The sequence below is a fragment of the Lepisma saccharinum genome, chromosome 16 (assembly GCF_977018435.1).
Source record: "Lepisma saccharinum chromosome 16, izLepSacc3.1, whole genome shotgun sequence".
Lineage (NCBI taxonomy): Eukaryota > Metazoa > Arthropoda > Insecta > Zygentoma > Lepismatidae > Lepisma > Lepisma saccharinum.
The window spans coordinates 35,505,619-35,529,434 of NC_139244.1; the positions used below are offsets into that span (position 1 = coordinate 35,505,619).

Sequence of the window (23,816 nt, forward strand, 5' to 3'; positions counted from 1 at the left end):
ACATTGATGGCTAATTGTAGGCCCAACAAGTCACGAGCACGAACCTCAAACTTGCGAATATGCGAGACTTCTACAGGGTAGGCAATCTCGGCCATTGCATCCTCCAGTTCCGACTCATACTGCTTGTAGTGTGCAACACGGTACGAGTGGTTTTTCCAGTGAACAGGGTGCAATGCTGCCAGCACCGACCAGAGAAAGCATTTGGTGTCTTTGTTCTGAATATTGAGAACAGCTTTTCTTGCTTCAACCTCGGGTGGCAGGGCAATATAGCTAGACCCTGCCAGTGGCAGGAATTTGTTAAGTTTCAGACGAAGTTTGTGGGGGTCGCCACACAGCGAACCGCCCGAGCCTTCAGCCTGATGCTCCTCGTGCTTTGCCACAAGCTCCTCGACAAACTTGTCGTAGATGCTGTCGAGGTCAGTGACATCTGCCTGATGCAGTGTTTTTGCTTTTGTGGCATGGAAGAATTTATATATTTCATCAGACGGTTTCTTATACTTGCAGCATAGCACAGCATAGAATTTAGTGGAGTGTGTAGCCAATGCATCGTTGAGGATGGATATTATCTTAGCTCGCTCGCTCTCCAGCAAACTACGCACATCGCAGAAGCTGTCTGATGTTATGTTAAAGTCTTCTAATAAATGCTCAAACGCAAATCGGTCTGCTTTCTTCGCCAGCTTGACGTGTTTGGCAGGTGGCGATGCATCGAGGGAGGTTACTTCTACCTTTCGCTTGGAAGGTTGCGGTAGAGATGTTCCAGTGCTCTTGCAAGTAAGCTGGTGTCGCTTGAAGTTGGCAATAGAAATATTTTTTCCATACTTAGAGCACAGTTTGGTCGCACATATTTGTTTTCCCGGCACACAAGTACGACAGTGCCTTTGAAAATGTTTACTTGACACAGCAGTTTGGCACGTAGGGCAATTTTTTACAGAACGCATAATGCAGAGATTTTTTGGGGGTATGTTATTTAATATCCAATGCTGTGCAATGCAAAATATAATTGTTCACTTTTTTTTTAACTATTCTCTATGACCTTACTTGGGTTTTTTTTTTCGCCAAATTATATGCTTCTAGTCTCCTATACAATACAATATACGTACAATATTGTCAACAGTATCATATTTGAGCAGGTCGCTTGTCACCTAAACACTACAGCTCACAGGTTGGTAAAATTTCACATGAAACCAGATAATACGCTTAAGTCTTATTTATATGTAATTTTCACGGGCGTACAATATTGTCAACAGTATCATATTTGAGCAGGTCGCTTGTCACCTAAACACTACAGCTCACAGGTTGGCAAAATCTGACATGAAAGCAGATAATACGCTTAAGTCTTATTTATATATAATTTTCACGGGCGTACAATATTGTCAACAGTATCATATTTGAGCAGGTCGCTTGTCACCTAAACACTACAGCTCACAGGTTGGCAAAATCTGACATGAAAGCAGATAATATGCTTAAGTCTTATTTATATATAATTTTCACGGGCGTACAATATTGTCAACAGTATCATATTTGAGCAGGTCGCTTGTCACCTAAACACTACAGCTCACAGGTTGGTAAAATTTCACATGAAAGCAGATAATACGCTTAAGTCTTATTTATATATAATTTTCACGGGCGTACAATATTGTCAACAGTATCATATTTGAGCAGGTCGCTTGTCACCTAAACACTACAGCTCACAGGTTGGTAAAATTTCACATGAAAGCAGATAATACGCTTAAGTCTTATTTATATGTAATTTTCACGGGCGTACAATATTGTCAACAGTATCATATTTGAGCAGGTCGCTTGTCACCTAAACACTACAGCTCACAGGTTGGTAAAATTTCACATGAAAGCAGATAATACGCTTAAGTCTTATTTATATATAATTTTCACGGGCGTACAATATTGTCAACAGTATCATATTTGAGCAGGTCGCTTGTCACCTAAACACTACAGCTCACAGGTTGGTAAAATTTCACATGAAAGCAGATAATACGCTTAAGTCTTATTTATATGTAATTTTCACGGGCGTACAATATTGTCAACAGTATCATATTTGAGCAGGTCGCTTGTCACCTAAACACTACAGCTCACAGGTTGGCAAAATCTCACATGAAAGCAGATAATACGCTTAAGTCTTATTTATATATAATTTTCACGGACGTACAATATTGTCAACAGTATCATATTTGAGCAGGTCGCTTGTCACCTAAACACTACAGCTCACAGGTTGGCAAAATCTGACATGAAAGCAGATAATACGCTTAAGTCTTATTTATATGTAATTTTCACGGGCGTACAATATTGTTAAGAGCGTCAGTTTCTGTAGAGCTCTCTTTTTTCCATCTTCCCTCTATACAGTGAAGCTGTAGAAGACACAATTAGCTAACCTAGCATACAACATACCTTCCTAATTAACCCATCCGCTTACCTACTCGTCGAATTGACGGGTTCCCGATTTTCATCACGTAGTTTCTTTTTCATTCAATAGATGGCAGAGGTTGTATGAGCTTTCAAATCTATGACGTGTATGTTTGGGCTGCTAAGTTTTTCATACCATTTCAAGTGTGTTTTGTTCAGTAATTTCTCATGTAAACTAACCTTCATTTGTTACGTCTTGCAAACATGTTGCATAAGAATGTTGTAGAAGATTCTGCGATTGAAAAGTTGCTTTTCGATAGCGATGAAGAGGAAAATGTGGATTTTGGAAGTGGAGGTGAACACGGGGGTTCATTTTGTGTTAGTGAAACTGAAGAATGTAGTGAAAGTGAGGAAGAGGTGGCTGTGGCAGGAAAAATATAAAAAGTTGAGGAATGGAAATAGAATGCAAAGGTGTGTGTGATCAAATTTATTAGGTGAGTTTCTAATTATCTTTCAAGTAAACTGCATATGTGCAAACTTATTACTGTACTTCCACTTCAATATATAAAATTGCTTGAATAGTTTTCACAATATTTGACATCTTGTCTTGCTGTGCAACCTTCACGGGAGATAGCCAAATTTAAATGGTATTTCATGGCAAAAAAATTGTCATTTAAATGGTATGCGGATGGGTTAATATGGATATTGTCACACATTCCTCTTATTTTATACTGTTGTAAATGGAAAGAATTATGTACGGTAAATGTTTTGTACATTATAGGGAAAAAATGCAAAATATCCCCCAATTTTAATTCGATCCACCTCTGAATCGATTTTTTACATATTCTCACGCCGGCACATATGTTGTTCTATTTTGCTTCTTTTACTTGCCTTGCTTAATTAACTCTCGCTAATTAGCATTTTTCTTGGAAGAAGTCAACTAGAACAACATATGGCGGTATGAGAAATATGCAAATTAAAGAATATTTTAGTAATATAAGGGCCCTAGCAATTAGCTTCGTCGACTAAGAGTACTCTTTTAAACGTCTTTAGCTAGATCGTATTACTAAGCGAAGACATTCAAAATGTTTGGGTGTTGAAAAAGTTTGACCTACTTTTTATTTCTATTGTTTGCTAATAGATGGCGCTGATAGTACCTCCTCTCTCTCTCTCCCCTCTTCTCCTCTCCCCCTCTTTCTCCTCCTCCTCTGCTGTATGACAAATAGCACAAACATAAAATCAAGATTTTGGAGAGCAAAACATAAAATTTGCATGCATCTGATGTCGAACTAGGAACTTTATCTTTCGGGGGGTCAACATTATTTTTTTACTCAGTCGTCATATAACATGAACACACGCAAACATTCACATGTGCTTTTATTATTTTGTGTTCGGTAAGTACAAGTATATTCTTACATAAATTATTGTTTAATTTAATAAATTGTAAACTCAGAGCCTGTTATACTAACATTCCTTCTGTGTTTCATTATACTATTGAAAGCGAATGTTGCGTGCATACGAAAATAACACAGAAAAAAAAAGCGGATGGAAGCAATTTAAAATCAGTGGAGCAAGGTTAGTATTACGAGAACGTAAAAACATGTGCTTTCATTCAACTTCGAAAAATAAGAATAGATGTGTGCATACGGAACACATTTATTTTTTTCACAGTTGTAAAATCATATAAATTGTACATAAAGTAAGTTGCGAGAAGGCTCTCTCTTTTATGTCTGTGTATATGTATGTTGTACAATTAGGTACAAGTATTGTATAATTAGGTACAAATTGTTGTACAATTATTTCCCCCAGTTGCCCAGTTGGAGTTGGGGGCACAACACTGGTACTATTTGTCCGTTTCTTCTTTTTAAAAAAAAATACCCACAGTGCTTACTCATGTATTTTGTTTAATATTTTATTTCAAATTCACTGTCAGAAACTAGTGTTGCCAGTTCCTGGATGTAGGTTTACCTACTCTGTTGGTTGTCACTGTCAAGCTCCCAGTATTCGTACAGCATAAAAAGCCATAACCCCCCCCCTCAAAATATATACATTGTATACGCCAAGATGCCCAATAGCCTAGCAACACATCATGAAAAAACATGCCAAGAGGACCCAGTGGGTTTATAAGTCAGTGCTGCCAACTCCTATTTGTAGGTTAGCTTAGCCTGTGAAAGATCATATAGTGGAATTTTTGTGAAGTGGGTTGGCAATACCGACGAGCATCAAATGATGATTTCGAGCCTCAAATGATGATTCGAGCCTCAAATGATAATTCGAGCCTCAAATGATAATTCGAGCCTCGTCAGTGCTGCCAATTCCTATTTGTAGGTTAGCTTAGCCAGTGAAAGATCATATAGTGGAATTTTCTTCGAATAAGTTGGCAAAACCCAAGCCTAAAAAAAAAACATCCAATAGAGTTGCCAAATATAAAAAAAAAACAATAAACCCCCCTCATAAAAGGCTACAGTAAGGGCCCACAGGTCGCCAACACTAGGCCCCCAACAGTGTTGCCAAACATAAAGGGTACATGGGCCCCTCAGGCCCTTTAATGAAAATTTACAGTGAAAAACCCAGTAGGTTGACAACACTGTCAGAAAATCTACGGCAATTTTGCCAGACGTAAACAGAGGGCAATGGACCCCCCTCATAAAAGGCTACAGTAAGGGCCCACAGTGTTGCCAACTCTGTCCTCAAAATATACATCATAAAAGGCTACGACGAGCCCCACATGATGATTCGAGCCCCAAATGAGGGCTTAGAACCGGGGCACTAGGTCTACTGTTGGGATAAGCACTGAAGTGAAATCGCAAACATTGGTTGTTGACACAATAAACGGAATGAATTTACAATACCGGAATATTTGCAGATTCATGATTACGAGGCCAAAATTAGTGAGTATGCCGAATTTGAAAGCAATTGAAGATACTTCCGGTATTGTAAATTCGCTCCCAATAAACAGTAGCCTAATAAAGAAATACGTAATTTGATAGTTACAGAAACATCGAAGTAATTAACGCCGCTTGTTAATTAATTGACAATGCCCGAAAACAACAAAAGGACGAAAGACACCACTCACAAAACTCGCACTGCACAGTTCCTCCCACCAACAGTTGTTTACTTTTGTAACATGTGAAGCACCCTCCTTGCCCCCTCCCCTCTCAGCATCGGCGCCTATCCGATAGACAATATTTCCTTCGGAACCTTACACTGCAAGAAGTCCAGTTCTACGACTGTTGCCATCTTAGTTCTTTTGAATCCAGATTTGCCCAAATCGCGGAACTTTTCGTTTCAAATAAGACGTATGTAGAGTAGATTTAGTCTTCATCTGTTTCCTAACTACTCCCACTCCCATGTTTCGCTAAATCCACAGCAATCTCATTTCTGACACCACTACTATTTCGTATATTTTACGTTCCTTGCTACCTTTAGAGCTTTCGCTTTATAGGATAATCGTAATCGTGACTATGAGGGTGCATGGTGAATTATTGAAAAAAAATTATTATTATTTTGTGTATGTAATAATTAATTTTTATAATTATGTAAGTAAAAGAATAACAACAAACATTGAAATAACCATTTCTTGCTGAGGATTCGAACCTGCGACACCTGACACTTCAGAGCATGCTAAGATAACAATCGGGAAATTATGCTTCTAAGTAATGTTTTCACCCAAAAACTGTGCTGCTACCTCAAAAACATTGCTCCAATCCGAAATTATCGCATTCTTGCGACAACGTACGTCAATCTCAATCGGCCCTTTCAACAATTATCACAAATTCCTGTAACCGAAATAATATTATATGTGTGAAATATAGAATTTTAGGTTGGCATTTTTAGGACAGCGGACCCCTTGACCATCCTCATCCCTCTACTCTCCTTCTCGCCCATGATGTCGAAGAAGGACAAAGAGGACTTTCGTAATTGCTTATATTTAGTGTAAATACAAAATATCACTTCGTAGTTTGCTTTTCCCCAGTGTGAGTGGACACCTTCAGAGTAAGATAGACCCGATTAGGCGACTTAGCTCTTTTCTGTAAATTGAATATGGCAACACTGATCGTATCCGGTAAGGATCACAGGCAACTGTTGCGGCTAAACAGGCATGGCAATAACCCGCCTCCTCCTCCCGCCGTCAGTCTTTGCCGCAACGCGAACTCTTCCTTGCGTGGGCTCAGGGCCCTCTCCTCATGTTGCCTGAGGAGGGTACCGGATCAGTCCTCCTCTTCGCTTTTGCCGGTGTCAGAAAAAATGTCAGTCTACAATATTTACTTTACGACAATACTACCAGTTTATGTATGTAATAATATTTTAAGACAGGTTCTTCAATTCTTTATATTTTGTTGTTACCTGCGGTAACAGGCATGGGCGTCCGGAAGGGGGGGCAAGGGGGCCACGGCCCTCCCTGGAAAATGAATGTGTACCTAAAACTTATATAATTTACACATAATTTCATTTCAATCACAGTAATTTAAGTTAATTATTATAAATTCGTTGAAGAAACATGATAATTTCAGACTGAAACAGTGTTTTTTGAGGGGCATCACTATTTTGGAGGGAAATATGTGTCCTTTGCCCCCCCTGGAAAAAATGCCTTGCTTGCCCCTCCCTTGGAAAAAATCCTGCGGACGTCCATGGTAACAGCCGTTACATGCACGCCACGCCTCTGGTATACAATAATAAGAGCTGTTGCTGTTAGCCAGGTCAAATTTTTAGAATATGCCACTGAAGGTAACTTACCATCTTCATCCCAAGCTCCCTCTACCTGATAAGAAGATGTGGCGGCTCCAAACATGAAACCTTCTGGAAACGTGTCGTAGTAGAACTCGTCATCCTGACACACAATGAGCTGTGCCAGGAAGAACAGCCCAACCACATTCACCAACAACATTTTACAAACGTCCTAAGACGAACTAACAACACGATGCAGAGGCGTTTTTATAGTTTTTTCATACCCCAGCAACATCTTCTTCATGAAATAGCGCTAATCATCAGAAGAAAGAAAACAGATGTTATATTCGAGCCTCACTCAGTGAACCTATCGTTACAGCTGTTACAGTGTAATTATTATATTTTATATTCAGGCCCGTAGCCAGGAATTCTTAGTAGGGGGGGAGGCAAAGTCAATCCCAGAGGGAGTCAATTTTTAATATATTGTGTCGCATTGGCAGATATAGCAGGGTGCACTTGCCCCCCTCCCCCAAAAGCTATAAGTAACAGGAAAGGGGCGATATCTTGAAACTCCAACGAACAAAAAAGTTCGAGCAACATCAAATAACAGTATTTCGATAATGACCTTTCCGGGCTGCCAAAGAATACAAAGATGAAGTCTAGTCGGGATATTTACAGGTCGATAATATTAATAGACGATTAATATGTACCAACAGCTGTCACGGTATCTAGTGACATGTGAAAACAGTTAGATATAAATTATTTTTGTTTATTGATTCATGGTATGTTCAAATATAAAAGTGTGAGGTTTGATTTTATTTTGTGGATAAATTTGTACCCGAGCCAGACGACGGGAGTTGGGAGACGGGTTTTTCCTGAGTGACAGCCGCACCAACACGGAGGAAAGGAAGGATTATGTGTGTCGGGACCGTGCTAGAAGTCACAGCGGGTGGGCGAACCCATTTTTCACGGATGATCAGGAAAATCAGCTGGGGCCCAAGCCTGCAAGGATCGAGGACGCGCTGGTGACCGCGTTTCAAGACAATGGACAGAGGTAATTTCCATCTCCTCGGAAACCGAAGCCAAGCCACCTTAGCTTGCTTCTTAACGGACGAATTCGAAAGTGATATAAAAACAAGAGTACTACGATTCCAGACACAGTTTTTACCCGGATTTCATAGAGAGAGCATCTGCGCGCTACACTCTCGCGTGATTATTGTTTTGTGTCCGTGGACTTCGTTTTCGTACGTACCGTGAGCGAATTGCAGATAGAGAGTTACCAGTGTGCGCATTATTTTGGTGAAGTATTACGCGGTGACTTGTTTTTGCCAAGCGTGGACTACATAATAATGGGCGGCTAAAGGAGATAGAGAAGGGAGTTCGTCGACTTCCCTGGCCCCGCAACGATGCATCACTATCTTCCGATGAAGCCAGCCAGCCAACGCCAAAAACGACACCAAAGCCAAACACTGCCCAAAGCCCGAAGGACGTTTCCAGATCGACGTTCCAACCGAAGCCCGTTACCAGAGAGAGAGAGAGAGAGAGAGAGAGAGAGAGAGAGAGAGAGAAGGACGACTGCAGATCGACGTCCAATCGAAGCCCGTTACCAGAGAGAGATGATTCCAGATCGACGTTCAATTGATGCCCGACACTACGACACTAGAGAGATTCCGGACCGGCGCGTGACCACGTACACCCGACGCTAGTGACAAGAGGAACGCCCGAAGTGCTAAGGAGGTGCAAGTACACCATATCGTCGCAATTATCCTTCGTCGCGATCAACCGCGAAGAACAATTTCGCCACAAAGGAACCGTGTGCAAGTCCCGCGTCCAGGAGAGATGAATGACCACGCAATGAAGCAGAGTCCGGTAGAGTATTCTTCAGATGGTCTATGTCCATGTAAACGTGCCTTGTTAGTATCAACACCGTACTATTAACGCCTAAGTCTCACTTATTTGCAAAGTGACTCAGGAACCCCGAACCTAACTTCAGTGTCTGATAAATTTTTGATATTGTTATATAAAAGAAGGGTAATTACATGTTCAGATGTTCTAATTTAATTGTCTGCATTCATAGTTAGAAGCTCCATTTCATTACTTTAATATTTAGTGTAAATTGTCAAAGTGTGCTCCATTTTTTTTGTAACAAACCGCCCCGTCGCGCCATTTAATTTGTCAATACTTGACTGATGAGTCCTTTTTAATTGTGGAAAGCGTAATTTTATATTGCAAGGTCGTGCGCGTGAAGTAGTATTATTTGTTGCATAGTGGTTATTAATGTAATTTTTGCTCGCGCCGACGATTGATTTGTGTATTCCGGCAGCTGGAGCCGATTAAGTTTTTCATCACTATGTAATGGAATAGTTGTTCTCATTGGACGAGAGAGGCTTATGTGTATTTCCCCCATCCGAGAAACTTGTTAAATGTCGTGCTTACGACTGGATGCATACGTTCCTTCGAACGAAAGATTTAACCACGCAGACCCCATTGTCTTAATTAACCGCTTTCCGAGGACTGGCACATAAATTAATTTAAAAGAGCACAGGAGCTGGCAGACAAATATCCTAAATTCTCATAAAGGTTTAAAACTAAAAAGGAATGATATGTTAATGAGATCCATGATTTGTATCTATACTTCAAATGTAAAAATACCTCAGATGTGTGAAAGAGAGATAGAGTGAATGAGTGAGCGTTTGAGGAGGCTATGTAAACAGTTGTTGATTGCAATATTTTTTGTTGTTACAATATATATTCACTTTTTACCATTCGTCAGTGTTGTTATTTGATGTATTTCAGGTATCTGATATTATGGTATTAGTGAGTTATGATTGTTCGAATCTACATATCAAAGGTAAACAAAACAGTGTAACATTTCAAGGTATTTATCTCCGCCTCGCACTAGTACGACAATAAACGACCGTCTCAGTATCGAACCTGAAAACCTGGACCGTAAGAGTCACGACCGGTCTCCCGTACACATAACGACGTTTGGCCCCGTGCCGGGGTATGACTGACATGTCATTTCGGGGACCGTGAGTGCACTCGTTACACAGCTTTGAGTTTCTCTGCAGAGCTGATTAAGGGAGCTTTTTACAAATCGTGCTTCATAATGTTTCCCTCTAGTTTCCAGCATGCAAGATTTTTACGCACAAAGGAATCTAATGAGAATCCAACTACAAAAATAATAAATGTGAAACACTATCACATTTTCATCATGTTTGATACTAATTTGAACAACTAAGCTATCCTACATCTTTCACCAGCCAACCTCTAGGGTGGGATGGTTACATAACACACTACGAGGCCAAGGGTCCCAGTTTCGAGCCTTGGCATGAGTATTCTTTGTGAGCATAGGCGTAACCAGTGGCGTACGCTACAGCCCCTCATAAATTTTGAGAAATCGACATTTTCAAGAAAAAGCACCATAAACTCTGGAAAAACCAGAGTGGTAAATTCAAGCCGTATAAAATTATCCCCAGGTGACATTTTTGAGAGTGGCCCACTAGAAAGCAGTCAGGGATGCCAAATTTGGAAAAACATTGGGTTCTTATACGTTTAAAAAATCTCAAATTCTCCCTTCCATGTATTATGTGATACATAATACATACATACATACTGTACATACATAATGCGTATATTAATACACACCATACTCGCTATTTTAAAAATATTATTTATTGATTTTAATACGAAAATATATAACAATAACAAATATAATAATAATAACACGACAAATTCTTAGGTGAAATATGTTCCCACGGACCCCTATAAGTTTGCATCACTGAAAGCATCCACCTATACAATTCCAGCCCCTCCAGAAAGAAAATCCTATGTACGCTAGTGGGCGCAACCAAGAATTTTTGTCTGGAGGGGGGCCAGTACCAGGACAAACATGCAAATAATAATAATTTTAATACAGTGGTGGTAGTGGTAGTAATAATAGTAGCATCAAAGACGTTATTAAAAATCGCGCAAGAAGGGGTTACAAGTCGGTGCTAAAGCATTTGTGATGGAACAAATGATTTGAAAATATTTTTCCAACACATTCAATACTGGAAAACAAGCACACAACTGTATTTTTGAAAGACACAAAATGCGTGATGAACATAATTCTATTTGTACATATGACATGTATTACTTTCATGTACAACATATATTTTATTTATGCAACATGGTACGACGTAAAATAAGAAAATACATAAGTATGCAACATGTTAACGCTAATTGTGTATGCATTCAAAGTTTCTTTAATATATATATTATTTATGAGAATACATTACATACATTACATAATCAATTCATCCGCCTCATAGGCCGCGGTGGCTCAGTCTGACTACCATGCCCAAGGTCCCGGGTTCGATCCCCGGCCGGTTCAAATCCGGGAACTTTTCTAACGGTGGAAGCGGCCCCGGCGCCCACCCAGCGTCGAATAACATGGGTACCTGGGGGAAACCCTGGGGGGTAAAGGCGGTCAGGGGCGTGATGCTGATCACATCACCCCCACTCACGACCGGATCAAGAAAGTGTGGGGTTTTACCCCCACACCCCCTATACGCCTTCATGGCGTGGTGCTATGCACAGGGGAACACTTTACCTTTTTTTACCGCCTCATAACAAATCGACAGTAAAAATAATACAAATTTTGTCTCCTTTTCCTCAAAAGAATTATTCGTGCATTTGAAACAAAACTTTATAGCAGCAACAGTCTGAAGTAGCTACATATTTGGTCTTACTTCTCTCTCAGGTAATTTAGAATGCATTATACCTAGAAAACAATCATATTGGGATCGATGAGAGCAAGAAAATTTTTAGATCCAAATTTTTCAAACTGAAAACATATTGACTTATTAGGGTGCAAATAATTTCACAGGGCACCATGGCACTTTCATTAACACATTTTTTATTTCATTTAGACCGTTTTGTCCCCATAGCTATGGCTCTGAAGTGGACTATAACAATAGTAGACATTGCGAGCAAAGCGAACAGGAAAATTTGATACCAACGGGGGCAATTGACCCTCTGTATCCCCTCCTGCAAGTTCCCTTGCCCGTCTGGAAGAAAAAACTAATTCCATCTTGAGTATCCATTTGTCCTACTATTCTTAGATTCTGCTAGTCGTTTTTTACTTAAATGTTTGCCCCCCCCCCTAAAATGGACTTCCGTTCAAGGTTTGGGGTGGGGGGACAATGCCCCCTGCCTCCTGTGGTTGCGACACTGTTTGTGAGTGCCTCTTCATCAATTTCACGTCATCAGTCATTGTCGCGATTAGCTAGAAGTGGCAGAAAAGCAAAGCTAAGTAACAGAAATTAAATATCCATTCCCTATCTCTACTGCATGAATCACTATTACCAAATGGTAGACTTTGGAAACAAAAAATTAAGTAGTACAAACTTCATAGCGACACATCCAAGAAAAACATCCAAACACATTAGGCACCTTTAATATACGACTTCTCAAAATGTCATAACTGTTCTAGATACTGAAAATTATGAAATAATTTCCCAAAGTCTGAATCAGGAAGGGACCCCCCCCCCCCAATTCTAGTACGACATTATTAGGAATCCCACACACCTCATTAAATCACAAAATCAATAAGTGTCTTTGTTAAGTAGCTACAGTAAGACATGATACAATTGTAAAGATTAGTGAGAATACCAGGTAGGATTGTGTTCTGTATATTTCACAGGGGGGAAGTTGCCCCACCTGCCCCCCTCTAGCTACGGACCTGTTTATATTGCCAGGGAAATGTTAATTTACGGTTTGTGTGTACTTCAAAGGGTTTTGCTTTTCTCTTTTCCTCGTTGTTCGATATAGAGAACAAATAAGGGTAATATTGTGGTTTGAAAATGTTCGTAGGATTAGAAGTAGCAACTGTACACCAATCAGCTCAAAATGTGGTATAGTGCGGACAGTTGCGGATCCAGAAGTTACAGTTGGGAGGGGCGAACTTCAGTCGGGTAGCCCACCTCCCATTTCTAACCTACACTGGCGCTGCTTTATACCTATAAACAATTATCGTACTGTAAAAAGGAACCATGCTGACTTTCATGTTTTAAAGATTAGAGTATTGTTTCACAACAATAGGTACCCAGCCAGGGCTGGAATAAATGGCTATTATTGTGTAAAAGAAAAAACCGGGCGAGTAAAAACTATAGTGGAACCACGAACAAAACAACCTGCGCAGACCCGCGACTCCTGTGCACCGTACTCCCGCGAGAAGGGGAGGGGGAGAGTTGACCATGCTTCCTTATGGCCCGAGGTGGAGGGAAGAAGGGAAAGCTGCGCGGGGACTTTCCGTCCCAAGGTTTTTTTCCTTCTGGTCGATCTATAGATTAGGTCTACACTGATTTATTAAACATGCGCATTATTCTAGACCGTAAATATTTATTTATTGAAATTGTTTGGATGGGCAATCAGGGAGATAGAGCAATTCTCTCAAAGGGTATCGGGTTCGATCCCATTTTGAGGCACATCGCACCGTTGTTCAGATCCAAATTTAAACTGTAGGTCCAGTTTCGATTGACCTATCTGATGATAAAGTTGATTTTAAAAAAAAATTGAAAATATTCTCAACATTAAACGTGGCAATAAAATAACATTTGAGTCTTCAAAAACATTAGGCATAATAATAATGATTCAATAATAATATTCGTGTTTCAAACAGGCATATTTGAAAAAAATAGAAGTACAACCTTGGTGACAATGAAGTTCGACCAGAAAGGAATACGTGATTAAATGCACAGAGGCATAGGCGGTGGAATGGGTGACCCGCAGAAGTGACGCATGTGTGTAAGAGGAGGCGTGTGAGCAGGCAAGAATCGTGATCCCAGCATGTTGCACCCAAGGTCACGTAAAGAACGAAAACGGGGAACAATACGCGTGACATTGAACTTCGACCAGGCACCAGACCCATACGGAAATTCCAGATAGTGGAGCATTCGACGGAAGCATGACGTCATGGACACGATAAGGGAGTCCGCCGTATATAAGCGCATGCTGTGCATCGAGGAACCACAGTGCATCATCACCATGGCCAGGGGCAAACCTATTGACAACACCGTGAGGAGAAGAGTGGTGGAGTTGCAACGGGATGGACTCAGTGAACGGGAAATAGGGCGCCAACTGAACTTACCCAAGTCAACCGTCCACTGCATTATCAAACACCACCAAAATACGGGTACTACAGAGCCAGGTAAGGCCCCCGGTCGAAAACGCCTGCTGAGCGTGCGTGACCTACGGATATTCAGGCGCTATATCCAGACAAACAATCATGTTTCTGTGGCCGAATTACGACTGTGGACTCGAGAACGCTTTCACATTGAAGTGTCAACCAGAACCATTCGCCGTTACCTACAGCGATGCAGTTACCGAGTGTACAAGGCGAAACGTAAACCCTTCCTTTCCATGTTGAACAAAGGCAATTGACTACGGTGGGCACGAATGTACCGGGGATGGACATTTCGGCAGTGGAACAGGGTTTTGTGGATGGACGAATCCATTTTCAATGTTGTGTACGGGAAAATACGGAAAACAGTCATTTGTCGGAAGGAGGAACAGAATGAAGCAAAATGTTATGCACGTCGGGTACAGAAACCTGCGTCAGTGATGGTATGGGGATGCATGACGGCATCTGGGGTTGGCCCACTACACGTCTGTGAGGGCATTGTGAATGCACACGCCTATACACGCATACTGGAGCGGCATCTTCCCACAGTGCGAAGGCACCTGTTCCACAGGCGGCGTCTCATCTTTCAACACGACAATGCCAGGCCTCATACAGCGTGGCTGACAAGAGAATGGTTGACTCGCCATCACGTGCGAAGTCTGCCATGGCCACCATCGAGTCCCTACCTCTCGCCCATTGAGAATGTGTGGCGTGTTCTTAAGCGACGTGTGCAACAGAGGGGACCCACGACAGTGGCTGTTCTTATCGCCTGCCTGCAGGAGGAATGGCACCGCATCGATGTGGAATACCTTGAACGACTCGTCCGCAGCATGCCCCGACGTATTGCCACAGTTATTCGCCGACGGGGCTGCGTCACACCATGGTAAACAGGATCCCCTCTAACAGTGGTCGAACTTCAATGTCACGTGTAGATGGACGAAAATGTTTTACTTTGTGTGGACACCATACATTGCTGCATTGCAGTGGAAATTTATGTTTTCCTTTGTTCCATGTAGCCTGCTGAATAAAATATGTTCAGCATATGCATGTGTTCTCCTTCTTTCACAACGCACTCCTATATTTGTGACTGGTCGAACTTCATTGTCACTAAGGTTGTAGTACAACTCCGAAAGGTTTGACACTTACTTGCGAATATCTAAAGATGTTCAATATGTCCTCCACCAGCGGCACATCATCACACCGGTACTTAAATTCATTCCAAACTCGGGCAAGCATGTCCATCATCACGGATGCTACAGCAGTAGTGATCCAATTTCTCAGCTGGTTTCCTTAATGTACCCCCACAAGAAAAAGCCCGATTAGCCTATCTGTTCATAAAGTGGACTTCAAAAACTAACCTTCCTTAATACTGTCACTCAAAGTCGTATGTTCCCTATCTAATCTCGGAAGAAATAAATAACCCTCATTGGCCGATACCACCAGTCACACAAAACACTGACACAGAAGCAAGAGGACAAGAATAAATTTCTGATTCCTCTTCCCCACTTGAACGTAGATAAAACAAAGCTACTTTCACAGTGAACTTCATCCCTCTTTTCCAAGAACTCCCTGACTACCTGATCTGGCATTAGCCCGGTGGGTGATTTAGAAACATCCATCTATCATACCACCATGAGCTTCAAGCAAGAATTGGCAATGAATGGTTTATTTCCTACAGCATTAACTAAGCACTTCCATGTCCTCATGGTCACGTTTTGGTTCAACTTTCACTTACCCATGCCTTTGATCTTGTCATCTGCTTCCCAGGAGGGTGGGATTTTATCCAGTGTTTCTAGGAGATTCCATGGAACTTCCTGTGCTGGTCTCCCAATCAGTCCCAAGGAAGGGTGAACGAACTTTTAAAAAGAACAAATGTTGAGACGAGCTATTACCTTTTCCCGCTTTTCTAGCCACTAAAAATCTTTGATATCAGATGGTATCGGTAAAATAAAATCAACTAATACTCATCAATGCTGATACCGCCGGTATTGGACGATACCGATACATCGGTATCGGATCAGCCCTAGTATTTTCTCTATACCCACCGAGCTTTCTGCCTGCCTCTCAATGCTTTCACTATGGTAGGGGGTGTCTGGTGGAGGTTCAACTGACAAACTGCACCACGGCGGTTCATTCATGGTTTCTCTAGCAAAAGAATTTGCCGTGTTTTGGCAACAAGTACAATATTGCTTATTGTGTAGCGAAAAATTGTGGAAAGGTAAAGACATTGTTTATAATTCATTCTCGAAGTGGATACAATACATTAGAATTCACTGCTCCTGTGCAGTATATATGCCAAACCACACCGGTTCTTATCAAATATGCATAATTTAATGCCCCCAGACAAACTTTTCACCTCCACAACATATTGTCATTTGCCAGGGTTTAAAAACTTTTTTTAGGGTTTTTGAGAAACGAGAGTCTTTTACACTGTCTCTAAGGAAGTATTTTAGTGTCTGGTCTTGCCCTTTTTAACAAGTTGTGATTCAAATTTCAAGTAATGATTTTAGAAAAGGGAATCTTTCCCCATGGATACACCCATAATTGTAATACATTCCTTCATTCCACAAAACCACATAATAATGAGCTTCTGTGCAGGGAATAAACTTGTCCAAGAATATTTTTATCCCCTCCCACCAAATAATCATCTTTGGTACAGAGGGTAAACTTGTCCTAAGATATCGTTGCCTGCTTTCGCCACAAAACCACAAAATAATAAGCTTTTGTACAGACGATAAACTTATTTAGGATATTTTAACCCCCTTTCACCATTAAACCATGTAACCTTGTTCAAGTATATTTTTAGCCCATCATGAAACCATGTAGGAGTATCAACAAGATTTTGGACAGTGTGTAAATTTGTCTGGGATATTTTGACCCTCATTCAGGACAGGAGATTGCAAAGATTAATATTTTGTCCTAATATATTTTCACTTGGTGGTAAGTCTCTCCTACGTTATTTTTTACAGAAGGCTAAGGTTGTCCAGTTTTTAGAAAGAATAAAATATTTTGAAAATTTATTTGCTGTCTCCAGCCTAACATCCAGCTGAACTTTAAATTTTGTCTTTTATTATATTTCCACTATTCAATGTTGATTCTAAATACCTAAACATCAGCCATTTGTTTGTAAGCAATCCAGCCCAGTGGTAAATTCACGATTTTGTTTGGCTGTGTCAATTAACATCTGGCTCCATTTCGCACAGTTCATGAAGTTGCAGTTGAAGGTCATTAGAGTCATGGTATCAGCCAAAGAGGAAAGAATATAATGAGCATCACACTGCAGCCACCTTTACATTCTATAGCTGGCTCCACCCAGTGATTAGAGGCTGGGTGATACTTAGAGCTAATTTATGCACCAATATTAGATTTAAATTGTTTAGTACACATGTTTGTTCTAAGGAAGAGGTAAGCAAACATATATTACTGTTATTTTATACTTCCATTTACAATCGTTCAATAAATAAATTTTAAAAAAATAATTCATGAAATGCATAGTAAATGAAACAATAGTCTTTCTTATTGCATTAACTCATTTTTCTTTTTCTTTTTGTTTTAACAAGCGGTATCTCAAATAAGAAGAACAACAAAAACATCTTAATCAATGCTTTTAATGAAATACATTACAGTTTACAATATTTAACCTTCATATCTATTTTGATGTGGGCTCTGGGAATCCATTGTCAGCGATGATTTGTTTGTACAAGCGAGATGATTCCTTAGCAGTTCTTGGCCTTGCAGGGTCATTGTAGTCCACAAAATATAGCCCAAACTTTTCCCTGGAAAATTGAAAATAAAATTTCAAGTTATGATTCAATTTTAAGTTTTATACACACACACAAACAAGCACACTGAGAGTTGGGTAAGTTACTTCAAAAAGTAATGCTGTTGATTTGCTGATAAGTTATTTTTGGACAATAAGGAGTCCCCTTTTCCCACCAGTGATGCCGATACATACAGTGTGATGCATAAGTATTACCAAGCAAATTGTCCATTACCATGGTTATCAGCTTTGTTTCATGCAATGATGATAGCTTCAAGAGTTGAAACAAAATGTTTATTAAGGTACTGAGAACCTCTGCACAAGCATACATAAAAATCCAGTCCTTAAAAACATGTAAGATGCAAGGGAAAAATTCATGAAAATAGTTATGGACAATTTACCAATCCATACTTGTGCATCCCACTATACATACACCCACATGCTCAAAATTTTCAAAACCAAATTGTGCATACTACGGAATTAGTTATTACTGGGCACCTTGTATTTCACATTGCCATTATCAAATCATATGTACTAATATTTGTTTTCAGTAACAAAGTTTAAATTTTATGTCTCTTACAGAAATAGCTGTATTGTATTATATTGCTTTTAATGACAAAAATATTTTTAATAAACTTACTTACTTTAAATCTGGCAATAGTATTAATTTAAAAAACCATGGATTTTTACTTGCTCAACCTCTCAATTCAATAGAGAAGTGGGAAAAGTAACCAAACAATGCAAGACACAGAAAAAGTAAAAAAGAAAAAAAAGATTAAACTTACGTGTATCCTCTCAACCATTCAAAATTGTCAATGGCACTCCATGCTGTATATCCTAGGACATTGCAGCCATCCAACTTGACTGCCTTCAACATCTCATTAATATAACTCTGTAAAGGCAAGTTACAATATTCACAACATGTTTAATGAATAGAACAAAGATAATGAGTTGTATGAGCATCAGCACATGATCATGATGACTTATCATTTTATCTGGTGATCCTGATTTTAATTTAGGTAAAAAGGACTAAAGAACTTACTCTGTAGTAGTCAACTCTTCTGGTGTCATTGAGCTCTCCTCTATCAGAAACTCCATTCTCAGTCACATAAACAGGTGGGTTGTTGTACTCGGTCTTGACCCAGTTCAGGATCTTACGGAATCCCCAAGGAACAATCTGAAAGAAAAATGCTTTAGCAAATTCTCTTTAAAGAAAATGCAGTTACTGCTCGATTCAGGTGAAAACAAGGAAATACACACACACAGTAATACAATGAGGAAAAGAGCCAGAAGGGCGGATAAACTAAAATATATAAAGTAGGAGATATTAAACGTTTAGGAAACACAGTAAAGAAAGGCTGATATTTTGTGGCCTTCATTATCGCAAGATATCAACCTTACTCTCATTTTGAGAGGAGATAAATACATAATATTATTAACAATAACTGTAACAAAATCTTACAATATTGAAAATCACACAAGTCTCATTCCTATCTTTACACAAATACTTATCTTTCACATCATCCACGTTACTAATTCTTACTGCATGTTGCAACATGTTTATTAGTATCTCCTCATTACAAATTTATAGAGCCAATATTCAAAATAAATTAACATTTTCTTATCTTCCTTTTGTATAAGTATTTAATGTGAATATGATGAAATGAGAAGTCTTAAAATGATATAGATTTTTCCATCTTTAAAACTCCTTCCATATAAAAATTATTAACATATTACTCCATATTTAGCCAATAATTACATATACTTTATATATTGTTGAGAATCTCTTGATTGTTAATTGGGTACATATCATGAGATTTGGAATACATTTATGCGTTTTCAGCAATTGTACTCTTGATCAAAATGATTCTTGCTTCATGACCAAGTTTACATTTTGGAAATATTTGTTACAAATGTGATTTATTTATAGGGGGATATAATTATACCTGTCAGGGTTGAAAATTTACCTCTATTGCAGATACACCTGGCTCTATTTGGAGGGAAATTCCTATCCCCCCTGCCCCCTCATTAACTCCACCATATGTAACAAAATCAATTTGTCTACAAGTAAAACAACATGAATTATATTTACATTGGCTCTTAAGACCTAAAAATTGCTACAGCCACACTGCACATTGTGCACAATGCAAATAAATGAGTATTGATTCCATGCTTCCTTAGAGCTTCCTTCTGCTGTCAGTTTCTCCTGCTCTATGAGATTTTTTTGCAGAAACAAGTTATACTGTGAAAGCTCCCAGAGAGTTCCTATCTTCAATGGTTCATGAGATTTTTAGTATCTTCAGACTGTTAAAACAAGAACAACACAGGTTCTGCTTGATCACATTGCATTATAAAGGTTGTGTAACATTCCCCTGTTCTAGCTTCCATAAGGATGAGAAATAAAATGTCATATCTTTGTTCAAAATGCTTAATATTTGTAAACTATAATTTTCACTTCCTTGTATTTATTCAGAGTTGGATGAATGCATATATTTTCATCAAAAATTAGAATTTGAGTGAAAATTTGCAATAAACATGCTTTGCAAAGTTCATATTTCATTACAAATATCGATTACCATATTTCGTATTTGTTATTGTACATAAAAATTCTGGCTCTAATAATGGATCTGATAAAAATGGAAATGCTGCTCACCCTAAGCCAGGAAGATGCAGATTCTGGCCAAGAATCATCAAAACTCTGGATGTTCGTCTGATCTCTTTCCCAAGATGGATTTGGTCCTGCTATTCCTGCTTCGGCATAGTTTGTTGTGTAATGGTTGAGACCAAGGAAATCATGGGTTCCTGGTACATAAACATAGAATGGGTTGATTATTATGTTATAACAACTGCTGGCGAAAAGTTTCCAGATACTGTCAAATTTGTCTGTTTTATGCTCATGCCATTTTTTACAATGTTTCTTGATGATGAACTTCCTCAAATATAGGCTTTGAAAATTTGGCACCTGGCAACTCTACTGATAAACATGAATCACTGACCTAATTGCTACACATTGGTCATGAAGCCAGCTGAAAAAAGCACTCAGTCTTACTCACACATCAAGACTATGCTTGCGTGTTTCTTTGATTCACTGTGAATTTATTGCACAAGGACAAATAGTGAATCTACAGTGTTATTTGGAAGTGCTGAAAAGGTTACCTGAATCTATTTGAAGGAAGCCCACTTGAACTCTGGCCTGAGAAGTGAAGTACCAACAATGACAATGTGCAATGCCCCTGAGCATATACATTGAGAGGTTGACAAAAATAAAAATGGCTATAAAAGAACCCATAATCCTTAGATATTGCATGCCTACAGAGAGCCGGTAAGAGGAATAAATTATTAAGATACACCTCAGTGTAAGAGAGGTAGTAATTTTATACTGGTACTTTATCAATGTTGGCTCAAAACTTTAATATTGGTCAATCCCTTATATTCCTGTTTACCTTTAATGGATTCTATTTGCTCAGGTGTGAATGTTGGAAGCCTTGATCGATTCCTTCCCTCTTCTGCACTATATTGGTCTATGAGCTCTCTCATTACTGAGGGATAATCCCCGTCTTCTGAATAGATTGGATGCGCATACCAGCCAAACTGAAAAAAAATAAATACAAATATCAGTTTGGGGGCAAAATTTTATATTGTGTGTGTATGGTCATAGTTGTATTGAAATACTGTATGTCTTTATGGTCTCCCCGATGGTGCAGTGGTAGCATCGTCGCCTTGTAATCAAGGGGTCCCAGGTTCGATACCCTGTGGAGGCACATAGTGGTTCGAATCCCACTTTAAACTGTAGGTCCAGTCCCAATTGCCTTACTGTGCATAAAGTGAACTTAAAACACTAACTCAATCCAATATAATCAATCCAATATATATGTATGTCTTTATTTAATTAAATGAAGTGCATGCATAAAATAGAGAGTACATTTACAAACTTTCTCACATCGTCAATATAGATTAAAATATGGCTTCCTACACTGTTATTACTAGGGAACGGAACTTTAGGTAAATAAATGTTTTTTCTGCGATAAGATAGAGACCCTCGTTTTTGCCAAAATTCTGATCATAGCCTTATATGTCAACACATCAAATTATATTTTACATAAAAACAAATATTTTCCAGTTTTCAGTATGTAAATACATATTTTGCGAATTTTCATTTTAAATACATAAAATCGCTTATTGAGTTCAGCTACCTCGAAATCCTCCAAGAAAAATGTTTATTCTTCGCACCTCTTTCATATCGAGAGAGTGCTAGGTTTGTTTTGTCTTTGAGCACGCTCGCTGGCAGACTTCTGATGCCTCGCCTATGATCCTATTGGGAGAAAATATTATTTTGCCAACCGTGTGGTAAATCTATCGCAGCTGACCAATGTTCGCAAATTATGCAGCATTTAGATAGCAACAAGCATGTTGTTGCTTCTTCGCATTCGAGCGGCAAACAGGCACTTATCGAGCAACATATTCAATCTCCTTCTGGAGAACCATCAAAATTGTCTGCTTTTTCAATGGACTTGTGCAGAGCTTTTGTGTCCGCAGATATTCCACTGTTCAAATTAAAGAACCCTGATTTACGAAACTTTCGGGGGTTCCCCCCTTATACAACCACGGCTATCAAGTCACCTAGAAGAATAGACATTTTTAAACAAAAATGTCCTGAGATTCCCCTTACCCTTACACCTGTAGTTACGCGATGGGGCACTTGGTTGGATGCAGCTGTACATTATGCCCAGAACTTTGATAAATTTGTATCTGTTGTAAATTATCTCGACAAAGAAGATGCATCATCTATAGAAATTCTGCAAGAACTGTTGAAGGATCCCTCCTTAAAAGTTGAATTCACATACATCTCAACAAACCTGTCCTTTCTCTTTAATTCCATACGAAAGTTTGAATCGTCTGTGAACATTTAGGCAGCTTCTGTGGGTGAAGTCTGTATAGTAGAAACGAAACTGAAAGAACTCACTGAATCTAACGCACAAGTGAGTGCTAATGTCTAAATGTACAGATTTTTTTTTTTGGGAAAAACCAAGGTTTTCAAACCCTGTGCCAAATTGCACGTGTTTTGGAAGGTGAAGTAGAGGAAGAGGAAGCTTTGGAAGCTTTAGTGACATTTCGTGCTTCAAATATGCAAGAATTGTTTCTAGTGACATAGAGCAATCTTTCTCACAATATAAGATGCTTTTTAGAGATAATCGTCACAAATTTACAATGGAGAATTTGGAAGAATAAAAACTATGGTGATCGACTACAACTCTTCCAAAAAATAGCTCGCTAAGAGGAGCATTTAGAAACTGACTTCAGGTGTTTAAAATGCATGTAATATTTTGTTTTTGTTACCAAAAGTTTTTTTTTTTTATTTTTGTCACATATTTTCCTGTTTTTATCACATATTTTCAACATTTATGACACAAAGAAAATAAATATTTCTGAGTTTTTTAGCACATAAGGTTCTGTTCGCTAGTTATTACCATGCCATGAAATATAAAATTAGGATATTGTCTGGTGAGAGTAATGTCATATATCGACTCTCTCCACCTCTTGTTTGAATGAACATTGCATCCACTGAACAGTCGTGTCCATAACGGTCAGGTCATCTGGTACTCTGACACCTCTGCAGTCTCAATTATCGCTTGACACATCTCAAGGTTCCATTTCATTATCATCAATAGAAGACGCCCACAAAAGGGCTACCTGAAACAAACAGTAGTCATGACCATGCTTGAAAATAATTTTACCTGCTGTGGATTTGTTACGCATTGTTTACAGGATGTATGAGGTGACCATCTCCTCGGATTTCAGCGATGGACTGGTCTCTCTACAATGTACGTGATGATGAATTCTGAACTTCCAAATTTTTATCCTGTT

The 23,816-nt window shown here is 39.2% G+C and overlaps 2 protein-coding genes across 2 annotated transcripts in view; both read right to left on the reverse strand.

The window, feature by feature from the left end:
- LOC146000554 (myrosinase 1-like) overlaps nucleotides 1–7,246 on the reverse strand; it is a 54,405-nt gene extending 47,159 nt beyond the window's left edge. Inside the window, exon 1 of the mRNA XM_083138300.1 lies at nucleotides 7,096–7,246. Within this exon, the coding sequence (XP_082994426.1) occupies nucleotides 7,096–7,246 (151 nt within the window). The remainder of the gene's footprint in view (nucleotides 1–7,095) is intronic.
- A 10,571-nt stretch (nucleotides 7,247–17,817) lies between these two features.
- The window catches only part of LOC146000020 (myrosinase 1-like), a 56,087-nt gene continuing 50,088 nt past the window's right edge, over nucleotides 17,818–23,816 (reverse strand). Inside the window, exons 7-11 of the mRNA XM_083137326.1 lie at nucleotides 21,395–21,542; nucleotides 20,605–20,753; nucleotides 18,994–19,128; nucleotides 18,737–18,843; nucleotides 17,818–17,967 (exon numbers count right to left, since the gene is read on the reverse strand). Of these exons, the coding sequence (XP_082993452.1) occupies nucleotides 17,841–17,967; nucleotides 18,737–18,843; nucleotides 18,994–19,128; nucleotides 20,605–20,753; nucleotides 21,395–21,542 (666 nt within the window). The 3' untranslated portion in view covers nucleotides 17,818–17,840. The remainder of the gene's footprint in view (nucleotides 17,968–18,736; nucleotides 18,844–18,993; nucleotides 19,129–20,604; nucleotides 20,754–21,394; nucleotides 21,543–23,816) is intronic.